Source organism: Lynx rufus, unplaced genomic scaffold (genome assembly GCF_022079265.1).
Source record: "Lynx rufus isolate CCGP_SWC_20201006 ecotype Redwood Valley unplaced genomic scaffold, mLynRuf1.p SCAF_15, whole genome shotgun sequence".
Classification (NCBI taxonomy): domain Eukaryota; kingdom Metazoa; phylum Chordata; class Mammalia; order Carnivora; family Felidae; genus Lynx; species Lynx rufus.
The window spans coordinates 42,660,716-42,675,243 of NW_025814829.1; the positions used below are offsets into that span (position 1 = coordinate 42,660,716).

At 45.3% G+C, this 14,528-nt stretch overlaps 1 protein-coding gene across 1 annotated transcript in view; it reads right to left on the reverse strand.

The window, feature by feature from the left end:
• Nucleotides 1–8,163: 8,163 nt before the first annotated feature.
• Nucleotides 8,164–14,528, reverse strand: part of AXDND1 (axonemal dynein light chain domain containing 1) — an 83,071-nt gene continuing 76,706 nt past the window's right edge. Inside the window, exons 23-25 of the mRNA XM_047077309.1 lie at nt 12,331–12,413; nt 10,993–11,246; nt 8,164–8,353 (exon numbers count right to left, since the gene is read on the reverse strand). Of these exons, the coding sequence (XP_046933265.1) occupies nt 8,274–8,353; nt 10,993–11,246; nt 12,331–12,413 (417 nt within the window). The 3' untranslated portion in view covers nt 8,164–8,273. The remainder of the gene's footprint in view (nt 8,354–10,992; nt 11,247–12,330; nt 12,414–14,528) is intronic.

A 14,528-nucleotide genomic window follows, 5' to 3' on the forward strand; every position in this document is an offset into this window, starting at 1 on the left:
AATTATGGGAAAGAGCTTTAGCCAACATTCTACTTTGGAAAGAATTTTGCGTCTGTACAGGGCTAAATTTTGACTTCCGAAGATGTGGGTCAAATGTGCTCCGTAGCCCTTTCTACCTGCCCCTATTATTGTGTTCATCACACTTTACTGTAATCTTGTACTTAAGATTCAGGCTTCTCTCCAACCATACTATGAACTCCGCACAGGCACGTCTTGGTCATTTTCTCCCTGACCACACTCAACCTTGTATGTTCTACCCTATAGTCACATCTAACCCTGATAATTGCACCATAGTGACACTTGAATGTTCCTGAGTAAAAGAAAAAAAATAAGATACACTTGGTCTGGATATAAAGTTTACACCTAATTAAAGAATTTAAAAGGATTTCTTTTTATGGAGTCTCCTTTAAAAAAAAAAAAAAGTTTATGGTGGAGAGGGAGGTAGAGAGAGGGAGAGAGAGAATACCAAGTAGGCTCCGTGCTGTCAGTGCAGAGCCCATCATGGGGCTCAGTCTCATGAACCATGAGATCATGACCTGAACAGAAACCAAGAGTCAGATGCTTACCTGACTGAGCCACCGAGGCACCCCTGGAGACCTCTTTAGAGGAATAGGGGTGCCTGGATAGATCAGTTGGTTAAGCATCCAACTTCATCTCAGGTCACGATCTCACAGTTCATGAATTTGAGCCCCGCGTCAGGCCACATCGGGCTCTGTGCTGACAGCTCAGAGCCTGGAGCCTACTTTGGATTCTGTGTCTCTCTCTCTCTCTGCCCCTCCCCCATTCACTCTCTGTTTCTCTCAAAAATAAACAAACATTAAAAAAAATTTTAATAAAAAAATAAAATAGAGAAATAAAAGGACAAAAGCATTTACCTGATACATGTTGCTTCAAATCTGAAGAAGCATCACTGTAAACATGGGGCTGATGTATTCTCAGTATAGAATTTACCAGCTTGCTTATTTCTCAAACAGCAATGACATTATGTGATCCATACATGCTCTGAAGTATTCTCTTCTAGTACAGATAATCTTAAATATGAATATATTCTTGTAAGTCTTAGTGTCCACTAACTCGTCTTACACAATTAGTGTAAGCTTCTCCTGTGTACTTGTCTTACACAATTAGAAATATGTGGCTACAGAAAAGAATTAGCCAAGTAAATAAGAAAGCGTGCTGAGGTATATGGCAAACCCGCTAAAGACTTAAAAAAATCAACAATATTATAAAATCTTACACTACAAAAATACTATTAAAATTGTGTATGTTAGTAAAATGCTACTTATAATGGGAACTTCCATGTTGCTAGTACGGAAAGAAATGGTAACTATTTGGTGACTGCTCTGTCCTTCAGACCACCTGTTTCCTCTTCATGTTAATCCAAGGTTATTACTTTACCTTGGAGATGTGTTCCTGCCATCCCTGAGAACTTTAAACATTTTAGTAAACACACCTGTAAAGGGTTTTTGTTTATGAAGTTAGCCCATAAAACCCAACCGAGCATTATTTCACAGAGAAAATGTATCGTGAATAGAATAGGAATGGACCTAGAAATATGAAAATATGAATGAAATAGGAATGGACCTAGAAACTTTTATAGCATTTTGTCCGTCGGGGACAGGCTGTTTCCCCACTATGTTTAAGTAACAGAAACAAGGCCTAGGATCAAGGATGCTTTACCTTTTCTGTTCTCTCAATCACTTCTACATTTCTGCCCTGTCCACCAATCCTCCTGTCCTCCAAAAACAAAAGACCAGAAACTCCCTAGCAGTACCTTATTATGTGGCAGTTGCAATGATGCCAACCTAGGGTCGTCTGGGTTATACACCTCTAAGCTGCCTCCTCACCTCCATCCACAGCTGGGAAAGCACACACTCTAGCCCAAGCCTGCGTGCCCGAGGGCTTTAGCCAAGCAATGTGTCTTCCCAAAATTAGGCAGAACCATTAGATGATTTGTTTTGAGTTTTTATTTATTTTGAGAGAGAGAGTGAGAAGGGGCGGGGCAGAGAGAGAGAATCCCAAGGAGGCTTCGCACTGTCAGCAGGGAGCCCGACGTGGTGCTCGAACTCACGGATCCACAAGATCGTGACCCGAGCCAAGATCAAGAGTTGCACGATTAACCAGCTGAGCCACCCAGGAGCCCCGGAACTGTGAGATCATTTCAAAACCTACACATGCACGGGTGCCTGGGTGGCTCAGCTGGTTGAGTGTCCCACTCTCAACTTTGGCTCAGGTCGTGATCTCACGGTGGTGAGATTGAGCCCCACGTTGGGCCCCATGTTCAACAAGCTTAAGGTTCTCTCCCTCTCCCTCTGCCCCTCCCCAGCACACTGCGCACATGTGTGTGCTCTCTCTCAGAAAAACCCCAAACGACCTACATATTCATGCAACCATGCCCAATTCATTTATTATTTTAACAGCTTATATGATCACTCTATACTGAGATGGTAACTTTGAATTTTGTTTCAAAAGGCTATTTCATCCAGTTCTGAAAAATATATTTTTTTCAATATATGAAGTTTATTGTCAAATTGGTTTCCATACAACACCCAGTGCTCATCCCAACAGGTGCCCTCCTCAAGGCCCATCACCCACCCTCCCTCCCTCCCACCCCCCATCAACCCTCAGTTTATAAGGGTCTCTTATGCTTTGGCTCTCTCCCACTCTAACCTCTTTTTTTTTTTTCCCTTCCCCTCCCCCATGGGTTTCTGTTAAGTTTCTCAGGATCCACATAAGAGTGAAAACATATGGTATCTGTCTTTCTCTGTATGGCTTATTTCACTTAGCATCACACTCTCCAGTTCCATCCACGTTGCTACAAAGGGCCATATTTCATTCTTTCTCATTGCCACGTAGTCCTCCATTGTGTATATAAACCACAATTTCTTTATCCATTCATCAGTTGATGGACATTTAGGCTCTTTCCACAATTTGGCTATTGTTGAGAGTGCTGCTATAAGCATTGGGGTACAAGTGCCCCTATGCATCTGAAAAATATTTCCACATCTTCTCAAAAGAAGTGTCCCTCCCTACTCCCAGTGACCATACTTGGTTGTGGGGGGAGTGGCAGTACTGAAAGCCACAGATTGACTTTCAATCTGTCAATAGAGATGCCAATGGTGCCAGAGAGAGGAAAACAAACACTGAGAAGGCAATAGATAGGATGAGAGTTGAGGGACGTTCTGCATGATTTCCTAGAGTACCTAACCATTGAGGGTTTGCAGTTTGCTTTTGTGGACCAGCCAGGGCGCGGTCATTGACGGTCCAGCCCATTTACAGGACCAATGGCAATGAGAGCACCCCTGAAGTGGGAAATATTTCTCATTACCATTGTGTTGGCCCACACCCATCCCAACTACTGGTTCTTGGAAAGAAGATGGCAACGAGGGTAGTTGGTCACTTTTCACCACATATACACGGCTCCTGATCTCAGGTTGGCAGATGTTGGCATAAGTAACGAAGGAGGCAGGGTCGTGCTGATTCAGGTATGACCAGAGCCAGGAACAGAACAATGAGGAGGGAGTTCCAGGGTAATAATGCAATAATGGCTTTTATGACCTGTAAGAATTCCCTGCAGCGTGGTTCGTCTTGTCAAAGGCAGATTTACCTACGTGTCTGGGGAGTGCCTGTGCCACCAGCCCCTGGTTGGTTGCCTCTGCTGTCTGGCTCTAGTCAACATTTAAATTTCTCACTAGCTCGCCAGAGGGCACCTTCCGGGTCTGCTCGAGCAGCCTGTGACTTATCTTCCACTATTCATTGGCTGTTGGGATGGGATGGGAGTGCTTGACGGGTGGGAAATGCCAAGGCTAAGTTGCTACGAAACTGCCCTGCGGGAAAGGGTCTAGTGATGGTCAAGGGGAAGTTCTTCAGAGGCTGGTGAGGCTTCAGTGCCTCCTGCGAGTCCCAGCAGCAGTCTTCTCTTGACACCCAGGTGCTGCGTTCCAACTGGTTACTGATCTTGAGGTGATGGCTGGAGGACAAGCTGGACAGTACAATCCAAAACCAAGATATGCGCTAGGGAGGTTTTTCTCCGGAAATTTAACATTAACAGAGCAGCAGTGCCTTAGTTAGTTCAGGCTGCTCTATAACACAATACCATAATGTGGCTTCCAAACAACAGAAATTTCTCATTTGAGGCTGGGGAGTCCGAGATGAAGATGCCAGTCGACCCGGCGAGGGCCCAATTCTTGGTTCACAGACAGCTGTCTTCTCACCGTGTCCTCTCACGGCATAAGAGGGGAGCTCTCTGGGATCTTTGTTATAAGGGCGCGAATCCCGCTCGTGAGGGCTCCACCCCGTGACCTAATCATCTGCCAAAGGCCCGCCTGCTAACACCATCGCATCGGAGGCTAGGATTTCAACGTAGGGATTCTGGGGCGACACACGAATTGAGTCCATTGTAGGCAGCAAGCTGATAGAAGGGGAGATGTTCCAGTCTGGAGCTGGAGTCCACTGTGACCAATACAACATGGCTGTGAGAGTGGGACAAGTCCATGACGAGTTCTGTGCCAGTGCTCTTCCAGGGCATCTGGCGCTTGGCAATGACTCTTTAGTCTGTCTGGACCTGAATTTACTGTGCAGGCATGTGACTTAATGGCTGGTGTACTACAGGTTGTCGGACTCCACCAGAAAGAAGCCATCTTTAGGGAGGCTTTGCAGGCTCTCCTTAAAAACTTCAAGGGCCAGCCTAGCTCACCAGTAGTAGCAGGAAGGTGCTGGAGGCCTGCAGTTTGGACCCCCCTAAATCTGGGAGGCCCGCAGGGTCATTCTGCCTATGCCTTGCATCCTGTTTCTTTGAGGGCCATTTCTGGATGGCTGAGTAAGTATAATTCCCCTTGTCACATTGTTCCTGGTGGCTACCGTGTTCTCTGGCAGAGTCTACTGGGTCTACAAAGGTTCTGATGTCCTCTAGAATTTTGTGTCAGTGCATTTGCTCTGCGGTTGAGCTGAGCAACAAGAAGAGGGTATGGAAATCAAACCCTCTAAAAAGAGCGGTCATCAGGGCCCCTGGGTGGCTCATTCGGTTAAGCGTCCGACTTTGGCTCAGGTCATGATCTCGCAGTTCATGGGTTTGAGCCCCGCATCGGGCTCTGTGCTGACAGCTCAGAGCCTGGAGCCGGCTTCGGATTCTGCGTCTCCCTCTCTTTCTATCCCTCCCCCCCCACACACACACACACTTGCACTCTGTCGCGCTCTCTCTCTCTCCCCCCTTCTCTCTTTCTCTCTCTCTCTCTCCCCTTCTCTCTTTCTCTCTCTCTCTCAAGAATGAACATAAAAAAATTTTTTTTTGGGCGGGGGGCGCCTGGGTGGCTCAGTCGGTTAAGCGGCCGACTTCGGCTCAGGTCATGATCTCACGGTCCGTTGAGTTCGAGCCCCGCGTCGGGCTCTGTGCTGACAGCTCAGAGCCTGGAGCCTGTTTCAGATTCTGTGTGTCCCTCTCTCTGACCCTCTCCTGTTCATGCTCTGTCTCTCCCTGTCTCAAAAATAAATAAAACGTTAAAAAAATTTTTTAATTTTTTTTTTAACAAGAGGGGCCATCAACTGCACTTGCAGCCTTTTCTGACGTGGAGAGGCAGTATAGCACTGTAGCTGAGAGCCTGTGCTCGGCTGTTAGGCATACCAGATTTGGTCACTCACTAGATGTTTAGCTTTAAACACGCTACTTGTCCTGACAGGAATGAGGATAAAAGTATGACCCACATCACAGAAGTGTTGTGATTAAATGAGATAATATACGAAGTGCTTGGCACAGTGATGACGCCAAGTAAATCCTCAGCAAACGGCTATTACTGTTTTCTGGTTTTACCCCACTGTCTAAATGACTGACCAAGCTGTACACAAACAGAAGACTGGCCCCCTACACAGGTTGCCCCCATGCTTCAAAGGTAGCCCTGACGGCCAGTAGCTCCCGCCCCCAGGGCGGTGGTTCTTGGACAGGACCAGCTGAAGAACTTAACGCACGGGGTCTCTTGTATTAGAATCCCGCCTCAAGATTTCAAGGACTTGTTGTAAAGGTGCACAGAGGCACTGAGATTGGGGGGTAGGGGGAACACAGAGGAGTACGATGAGGCCCATCCAGTTTCCTCTCCGGGAGGGTCAGGCCAGCTCTCTGGAGCTGAGGTCAGCACGCCTTTGTCTGGACATCCGAGCAGAGCGGCTGGCCTCTCGGAGCCCAGCTCAGGATCACTCTGAGAAGGTGTGGCAAGGTCTCGAGGACTATCTCAAACTGCCCACAAGTCAGCTCTTTGGGAAAATGGAGCTGCCCAGGCTGTTAGGGAGCACCAGTGCAGACGCCTTTCCTGTAGCACACGTTTTGTTCTTTAACCCACTTCACATCCCTTATGCCCTCCTACCACCAACCTCATTGTCTTCTGGGCATTTCCTTTCCCCATACTGTGATCTGTTTTGGTGGAATAGTAGAGCAAGGTGTCCTCCCTTCCCTTTAAGGCAGCTAGAGATCCCAGACATCCTCTTGCCACCACTGGTACATCCACGGGGTGGTTTGTGACCACAGGGTAGCCTTTCTCTCACTCAGACTTTAGCACAGTCATTTAAAGACGGAAGAAACGATTGGAGTTTGTTTGGTGATAGCAACTGGGGCACATGGTGAAGCAGTTCTTGCTCCTGAAATCTAAAACTGTCTGGTCCCATCTGTTCCTGGCCTGGCTCTTTAAGACTTCCCTCTACCCCCTGGGCTCCCCAACACACTTTCGTGTGTTTGCAAGAGTGGGTTTCTGTGGCTCGCAAGCAAACCACCCAGCTAGGTTCATGGTGCCAAACGTCTCGTTCTAATTGTGGCAGCAGCCATAACTCTGGCCTTTAGAGATGGAGCCTTGCACCCGGTGGAGCTGCCGTGTTCTGAGGGGCAAGGCTCTCGTGTTCAGGGATGGGGGCTGCTGATTTGTACGGAAACGACCACTCATTGCTGCAAAGTGGGAAATTAATTAAAAAGTATTCGGAAATCCCACCAAGAAGCCTCCAAATTTGCTAGAATCATCTAGAATCTCTGGGAAAGCAAAAGGGTAGGGCTGGCTCTGCCCCAGCAAATGAACTCTAAGTGGGAACCCATAGCATCAGCTTTGGCTTCCGGCTGAGCCACAAACACAGCCAACTGTCTGAAGTCCCGTTTTCTTCCCTCAGACTTAGAGCCATCCCGCAGGCTTCGGTAGACCCCACGCATTCTTGAAACTCATCCTACCCACACTTTGATGGTGGCCAGACGTAGGCCTGGCCAGCGACTGGGCTGACAAAGGCTGGGGACTCCGGGTCACGGGGTTTCTGAGGGGTAAGGAACAGGCAAAGGTCCAAAATTCCAGGAGATGAATCCAAAGGAACACCAAATACGTGGAGCCAAAGCAGGTACAGAAATCTCAGCACAGGTGTTTGGAGCCCGAGATCAGAGCAAGTGCAAGCGTACCAGGAGCAGCGAGGCAGGAGGGAGTCCTTGCTGAGTGACCGCCCAGAATGTCCATTTGTCACTTGCAACTTATTTTTGCAAGTTAGTCCATCTCTGGTGCCTACGTGGATCCAGGGTCATGAACAGAGCAGATATGGGAGGCGATTGAAGCAAAAAATGGAGATTCTGGGCGAATCTTCAGCAATATTCTTAAATTTCGGTAACGACCTTCCGCCCTTTCCCTGTGAAGGAAACCACCTGAACAATGGCCTGGTGTTCCATCACCATTGCCAAACATCTGGACACAGGTCCAGTAAGCTGGGGGCTCTGACACCGATCAGTTCTGTGACCGTGGGGAGTCATATAACCCTTTGGGGCCTCAGTTTCATCTTCTGAGGAATGGGGATAACAGTATCTCCCCGACCTACTTTGTAGTGGTATTGTGAAAATCAAATAAATCATAAGGATGCCTGAAATCATAAGAAATCTGAAAATGCTGCAGAAACCTGAGAGCCTTGTCAGGCTCCTCTCTTTTAAATCGAAAAAATAATGCTTTTTATTTGCCACTCTTCTTTGCAGAGTTCAGAGTCTTCAAAAAGCATTATTTTCTTGACAGTAACTGATACTTTTCACGGACCTCTGTTAGGAACTCAGCTGAAGAGGCTAGCAAACTTTCGCACAAGCTATTTTTAATCTGGGAAATAAGCTAATGCACTTATTCCCTCCAGCCACTGCTGCGACTTGTAAAAACAAAATATTCGCGGCCTTTGCAGTAGCTGTTGCGCAGGAAGTCCCTCGGATCGAGCCACACTGTCAGCTCGGTAGCACACGGGTATCGGTGAGGGCAGCCATGCTGAAGCCCAGCACCCTGAGGATGTTACTTGGGTTTGGTCTTATAGTTGGGTTTAGTCCGGGTCCTGGACTTAGGGTTGAGAAGACCCTCCTTGCGCTGCGCTTCTGAAAAGATAAAAACAATTAGAATGCTGTAGTAATGACATCTAATATTTACAGAGGACTTTTAACTTCACACAGTGTTTAAAAAATTCCATTCTGCCTGAGTACCTCCCAAGCTACAAACAGGCAATGTACCTACCCCAAATTTGACTCTAAGTTGGTTACTGGGATTCAGAGCACATTTTCCCAAAGTTAAAGTGCAGTCAGCTAGTCACCTGAGTTCTGAGTCCCGGAAAAGAGGACTATGTGGTCAAGGAGAGGGATTTCCTCTTCCTTCCTATACATATCCTGAGACTGGTGGGGAAAAAAAAAAAATTCAAATAGAGCCAGGATCCAGAATCCCCATCCATTGCTGCACTGCTGTCTCCCCGCCTCCTGCACACAGACCCTACTCCAGCCCCGCCCTCGGGACGGGTGCAGGGGGCCTCCTGCCACCAAGCCGGCTCTCCCTGGCTGCTCCATGACGCCAGGCTTCTCACTTCGAATCCTTCCAACTGGCTGCTGCCACCTCATCCTGCATTTGGTCCTCTTGTTCACGCCCCCGTCTTGCTCCTAGTGTATCTCCCGGCTCCCAGCTCCCAGCTCCTAACCGAGGCAGGCCTCGCTGAGATCAGAGACTAAGCCACCATTCATCTCTGTCAACTTCCCTCTCGATTCCTGTCTTCATTCACAGCTCAGAGCACAATGATTTGCCAAATATGAAAAATACTGACATAAAACAAAAACAAATGTGTCTCCTACTCCGTCCAGATCTTCCCCATACCCAGCGTGCACAAGCCTCGTCCCTTTACCGTATGTAAGCGTCCCTTCGCAGCCCATCTCTTGGGGGAAGGTGATCTCATGCTCCATCTAACACAAATATGACACTGCATGTGCCACCCAAGTCCCACATTGGTCTCATTGCACTTTTTCAAAGGAGCTGTCTGCTCACCCTAAGGAATGTCCAATTTATGGATTTTGCGGGGAAAGTGGTCAGGTCTCCCGTGTGGCGTACGGACTGCCAGGCTTAGGAGCCAACTCTCCTAAGCCTTGCAAAGCTTCTCATCCTCCACTTTTGAGCCCCCCTGACAATGACTCTGAAGGGGTATTTGGAAGGAAGGGGCAGGGTGGCTGTGTTTGTGTAAGTAATTGTTTATAGGTTGGGGATACACTGTATACAGTCATCCTCTACTTAAAACTATTAATACTTTTTCTATTCTGGATTTAACCTCATCCCCACGATCTTTATGGAACTCGAGAAAACCAAAGTCACTCATTCCATACTGAGGTAACCTCTCCAGGTTAACGCGGAAGCCTTTGGCATGGTTTGCATATTTATTATTCCGTAATCTGGAAAAAGTCTAGTTTGCAAGCCGTCAGGATAAAATTACACAGCGTAAGATGAAAATTTTTTAATCCGTGAATAGTATCTCACACATAGTCAAACGTAAAGCTAAAGGATTGTCACACTTGGAATAACCAGCGTTTTACTAGCGGACAGTTAACAGAAAGAGAGAAACTGAGCTCAGTCTGGTGACAGTACGGATACAGCACACGTGAGCGGGAGGCTGTGGGGCACCGGCTAACCTACTGCTTTTGCTGGGGGTGTAGGTGAAGACAGGAGTGACCAAAGAAAGCAGAAAGTAGCTGTGTTCCCGGTGCTATCCCTTGTACTAGCAGCTGTCCTGGGATGAGACCACAGGTGGAAGATGAAGACAAAAATCAAAAAATAGCCTCCAAAACTGGGGATACAAAGAACTGCTTAAATAGCATTAATCAGAGATAAGAAAATAAAGAGTTAAATGTTTTCCCGTAGAATAATAACAATTCCTGTAGAAGAACAATTTTCATCATAGGAAATCCAACAAGTATCAAAAACTAAACTCAAAATTCCCCATAAACCTCCATCAACCAGAGACAATGTCTGTCAATATTTGGACACAATTTCCTTCTGGTCTTTTTTAAAAAAGAGATTAAAAACGCTTTAAATAAGAGTTAAATAATGCTGTAAAAAAGTGTGTCATATCCTGTTTCCTTACATTTGATATTTAAATATAAGAACTTCCCATGTCATTATAAACCATTTTAATAGTGGTATAATATTCAAGTATATTAGTATAGCATTATTAACTAACCCTTCTTCCATGATTGGAGGTAGGTTGTTTCTATTATATACAATGATACATTGAACATCTTTGTGGATTAATCTTTTTTTCTATATTTAGGATTATTTCCTTGGACTAGATTCTCAAGGGTAAAATTACTCAGAGGTCAAAGTATATGCATGTTTTAAAGGCATATCCATACATACCTTCAAATTATTTTCTCAAAGAGCTATATGTCTATCCACCCACGAGTATCATCTGTAAAACGAACTACTTTGCCCCTTCTGATCAGCATTATGTTCTTTTGTTTTTAAAACTCTTTGCCAGTTTTAGAAGTAAAAATTGTATCTCATGTTAGTTTATTGTCGACAATTGTTAGTCGTTTGGGTTTCTTTTTTGTGAGTTGTCCAAATAAGACAGTAACATGGTTAAATGTATGTGCATTCCTGTGAAAAGTATGAACCAATAAATAATATTCTTCTAAGATATTTGTGACCCAAACAAGTTTCATTTCATCAGTAAAACCTTAATAAAGCAAAATGAGAAAGCAAGCCTCACCTTTCTTTAGAGACTTTGAGGAACATTCTACTGCCTTGTTTCCTTCTTCTTCTTCCTCTTCTTCTTTTTCTTCTTCTTCTCCTCCTCTTTCATTTTCTTCTTCTCTTCGTCTTTCAGCCTCCCTCTCTTGAGACCTTATCAAAATATCCTCTACTTCCCTCTCTAGTTCTTTATTTCTTATGAGGGTATGATGAAGTTTCTCATTTACCTCCTCAAACTTCTCCTCTGCTTGTCTGGCTCTGCTTTCAAACTCGCTGATGTGGACAAAGGCCAGAGAAAACACAACGAAACGGAAAGGTTTGAAAAAGTATCTTTCATGAATAGGAACACATAATCTAGAAGAGGCAGTAGAATTAGATATGTCCATCCAAAACGTACAAAGAAGGGAGGCAGCAGCATCAATCATTCACCCAGAACTGGGGTCCTGGAAGCTACTTGGATGGTGATATCAGAGTGGCAGTCATGCTGTGATTTAAGAATGCAACATATTTATGGGGCCCCTGGGTGGCTCAGTAGGTTAAGCGTCCGACTTCAGCTCAGGTCATGATCTCGTGGTCTGTGAGGTCGAGCCCTGCGTCAGGTTTTGTGCCGACAGCTCGGAGCCTGGAGCCTGCTTTGGATTCTGTGTCTCCCTCTCTCTCTGCCCCTCCCCTGCTCATGCTCTGTCTCTCTCTGTCTCTCAAAAAATAAAATAAAACTTTAAAAAAAAGGATGCAACATACTTATAATTTCTTAGTGAAATCTGACTTTGGGTATTTGGATTTCCCATCAATAGCCAAGGAACCCCTTTTTCAGTAGCTAATTTTGGCTCCTCTTCATTGATGTGATCCACCATACTAAATCAATAGTGTCCTTTCTTTTCCAGTACCTCTAAAACCAGATCTGACAATAAATAAAACCAATTTGAAACGTGCTTCTTAATTCCTAGAGTGCGTGTTATATGTCTACATGGCTGTGCTCTTCTCTTGGCACTCACAACCATCTTGACTATATCGCCCTTCCTACTCTTGGGGTTATGTAGCATTCTTTCTTGCAGAGTATTTCTCCCAGCTCCGCCTGTAGCTCATCTCTTAGAAACACACTGAATAGACCCTCCTAACACCCTATTCCCCACATACACACACGTTCCCTCCCTCCATCTCCACCGTGGGCGAGGACGGATGTTCCTGTGGAAGCAGTGTACTTCATTGCCATTAGCAGAAGACTTGGAGATACCTAACCAACTAGTGAGGATAAAGGAAGCAGAAGAAACACAGGTAAGCCACGAAGTGTGGATTTCTCAGCTAAACCTCCTGGCCGGCAATCTTTGTTGTTACCATTGTGGAGCCTCATACTTACATCAGCTTCTCCTGTGTGCGTTCAATTATAGCCATTGCTTCAAGATACTTTGGGGCCAGTGTGCCTTGACTAGCTGATTCCCTCTGACAAAGGAAATTAGCAGTATGAGTGAAGTGAGAATCCCAACAGTTAATACTCTACTTCTTCAGAATGTTTTGGACTAAGCCTTCCAGAATATTTTTTTCTACTATCCATATTTATATAGTAAATGATCAAGCAGTGTTAACACCAAAAAAGAACAGGGACTACCTACGGCCACACAGCATACCAGCTTCCAAATTGTTCATGCTACAGGTGGATATAAATTTGATTAGAACTGTGAAGAAGCAGGGAAAATAATATCAACAAAAAGAAACAAGGAAAGAAGAAAAGGTTTAAAAATAAAGAGAAGGCTAAATGTGTTTCTGTAATAAATCAAGTTGATGATCAAGGAAATTAACTATTTTTCTTAAGAATTTACTTCACCAAGCACATAACATTGTAACATCCAATCAGATCTCTCAGGGCCTTAGGGAACTCAATAAATATCAAGGCAGTGAAAGTATGAAAAAAAAACCCCGCCTCTTTCATTTATCTTGACTCTACATACATTCTAGGAAACAAGAGAAAGGTAAAAGAAGGTATTTAGAAAACAAAAATTATAAGCATATTTTAAAATAAATATGACATTTTCCCAGAACCGTACATTTTAAAAATTGAAGGATAGTTGACACACGATGTTACATTACCTCCAGGTGTACCGCATGCTGGTTGGACGCATCTATACCTTATGCTGTGCTCACCGCAAGTGTAGCTTCCATCTGTCACCATACGACGCTATTACTACGTCATTGGCTATATTCTCTGTGCTGTACCTCTCATCCCCGTGACTTATTCATTCCATAACTGGAAGCCTGTACCTCCCACTCCCCTTCGCCCCTTTTTGCCCACAACTGTGTTAAAAGTCTCATTTATCCATGTTTCCGAACCTGAGGCACGTAAAAGGTAAGCCCCACATCATAGACGGAAAGGGAGCTCTGAGAGGGTAGGCAGCCTTCCATCCACACAGAAGGATCTAGTGGGTTAAAGCAAAACCCTCATCTGGGCCTCTTCATTCTCACCCACACGGCCCATGGCACTATGCTAGCTTTTTCTAAAGGAAAACCAGAGAAAAACCACGTGAAACATTTTCACTGTTACCCTAGCTCTTTTACTCTCTTCTTATTGTCCCAGTCACCTACTCTTGTCTTTCTGCTTTGCTCCCCTTTCTTGGGTAGTTTGTTTGGAAAGTAAATGCTATCATTGTCCAGCCTGGACCAGAAGCACGTGACTTGGCTGTGGCCACACAGCACGTGCCACTAACTTATTTGTTCTGTGAGGCCAAAAGAAAGGTGTTCAGGGCGGAGGCTTCTAGAACTGGAATTCCTCACATGGTTTACAGCTCTACGGAACAACTTTGTAGGTAGAAACCAAAGTAAACCAGTACCGTACTCTGCGCACACCGGAGCCTTCAGACGCACACTCATTCAACGGATACACAGTGGAGCCTTGAACTGCATAGGCTTGAACAGTGCATGCCCACTTTTACATGGATTTTTTTCACAGTCTACTACTGTAAACGTCTTTCCTCTTCCTTATCATTTTCTTAATAACATTTGCTTTCCTCTAGCTTACTTCATTGTAAGAATACAGTACATAATTCGTGTGACATACAAAATATGTGTTGACTGTCCGTGTTATCTGTGAGACTTCCAGTCAACAGTAGGCTATTACTAGTTAAGTTTCTGGAGAGTCAAAAGTTACGTACGGATTTTTGACTGTGCAGGGAGTCAGTGTCCCTAACCCCTGAGCTCTTCAAGAGTCCACCGTATATTTAGTTACAGTGTGCGAGGAAAATGTCCCTGTTTTGACACTGGCAAGTACAGATTAACGTTTTGTGGTCCATTTCAAATCCTTCCAGAGGAAATTCCTGTGGCATCCTCTATGTATGGCTGGTGGCAGCCTCCCCCGCATCACCCATATAATGATACTGACACCTCAAGGCTAATCACAGACATGGCTTTAGACCCTATTCTCCTACGCCTAGCCTTCCTCTGGCTTCTGTGGTCTGTCACCCTGTTTAAGAGAGACAAACGCGGGCCTCGTGGCTCTTGGAAGTAATTGCATTGGACTTTCCTTATTTGTGCCAATCTGCTGTAGCTTTGCACTTAGTCTCTGAC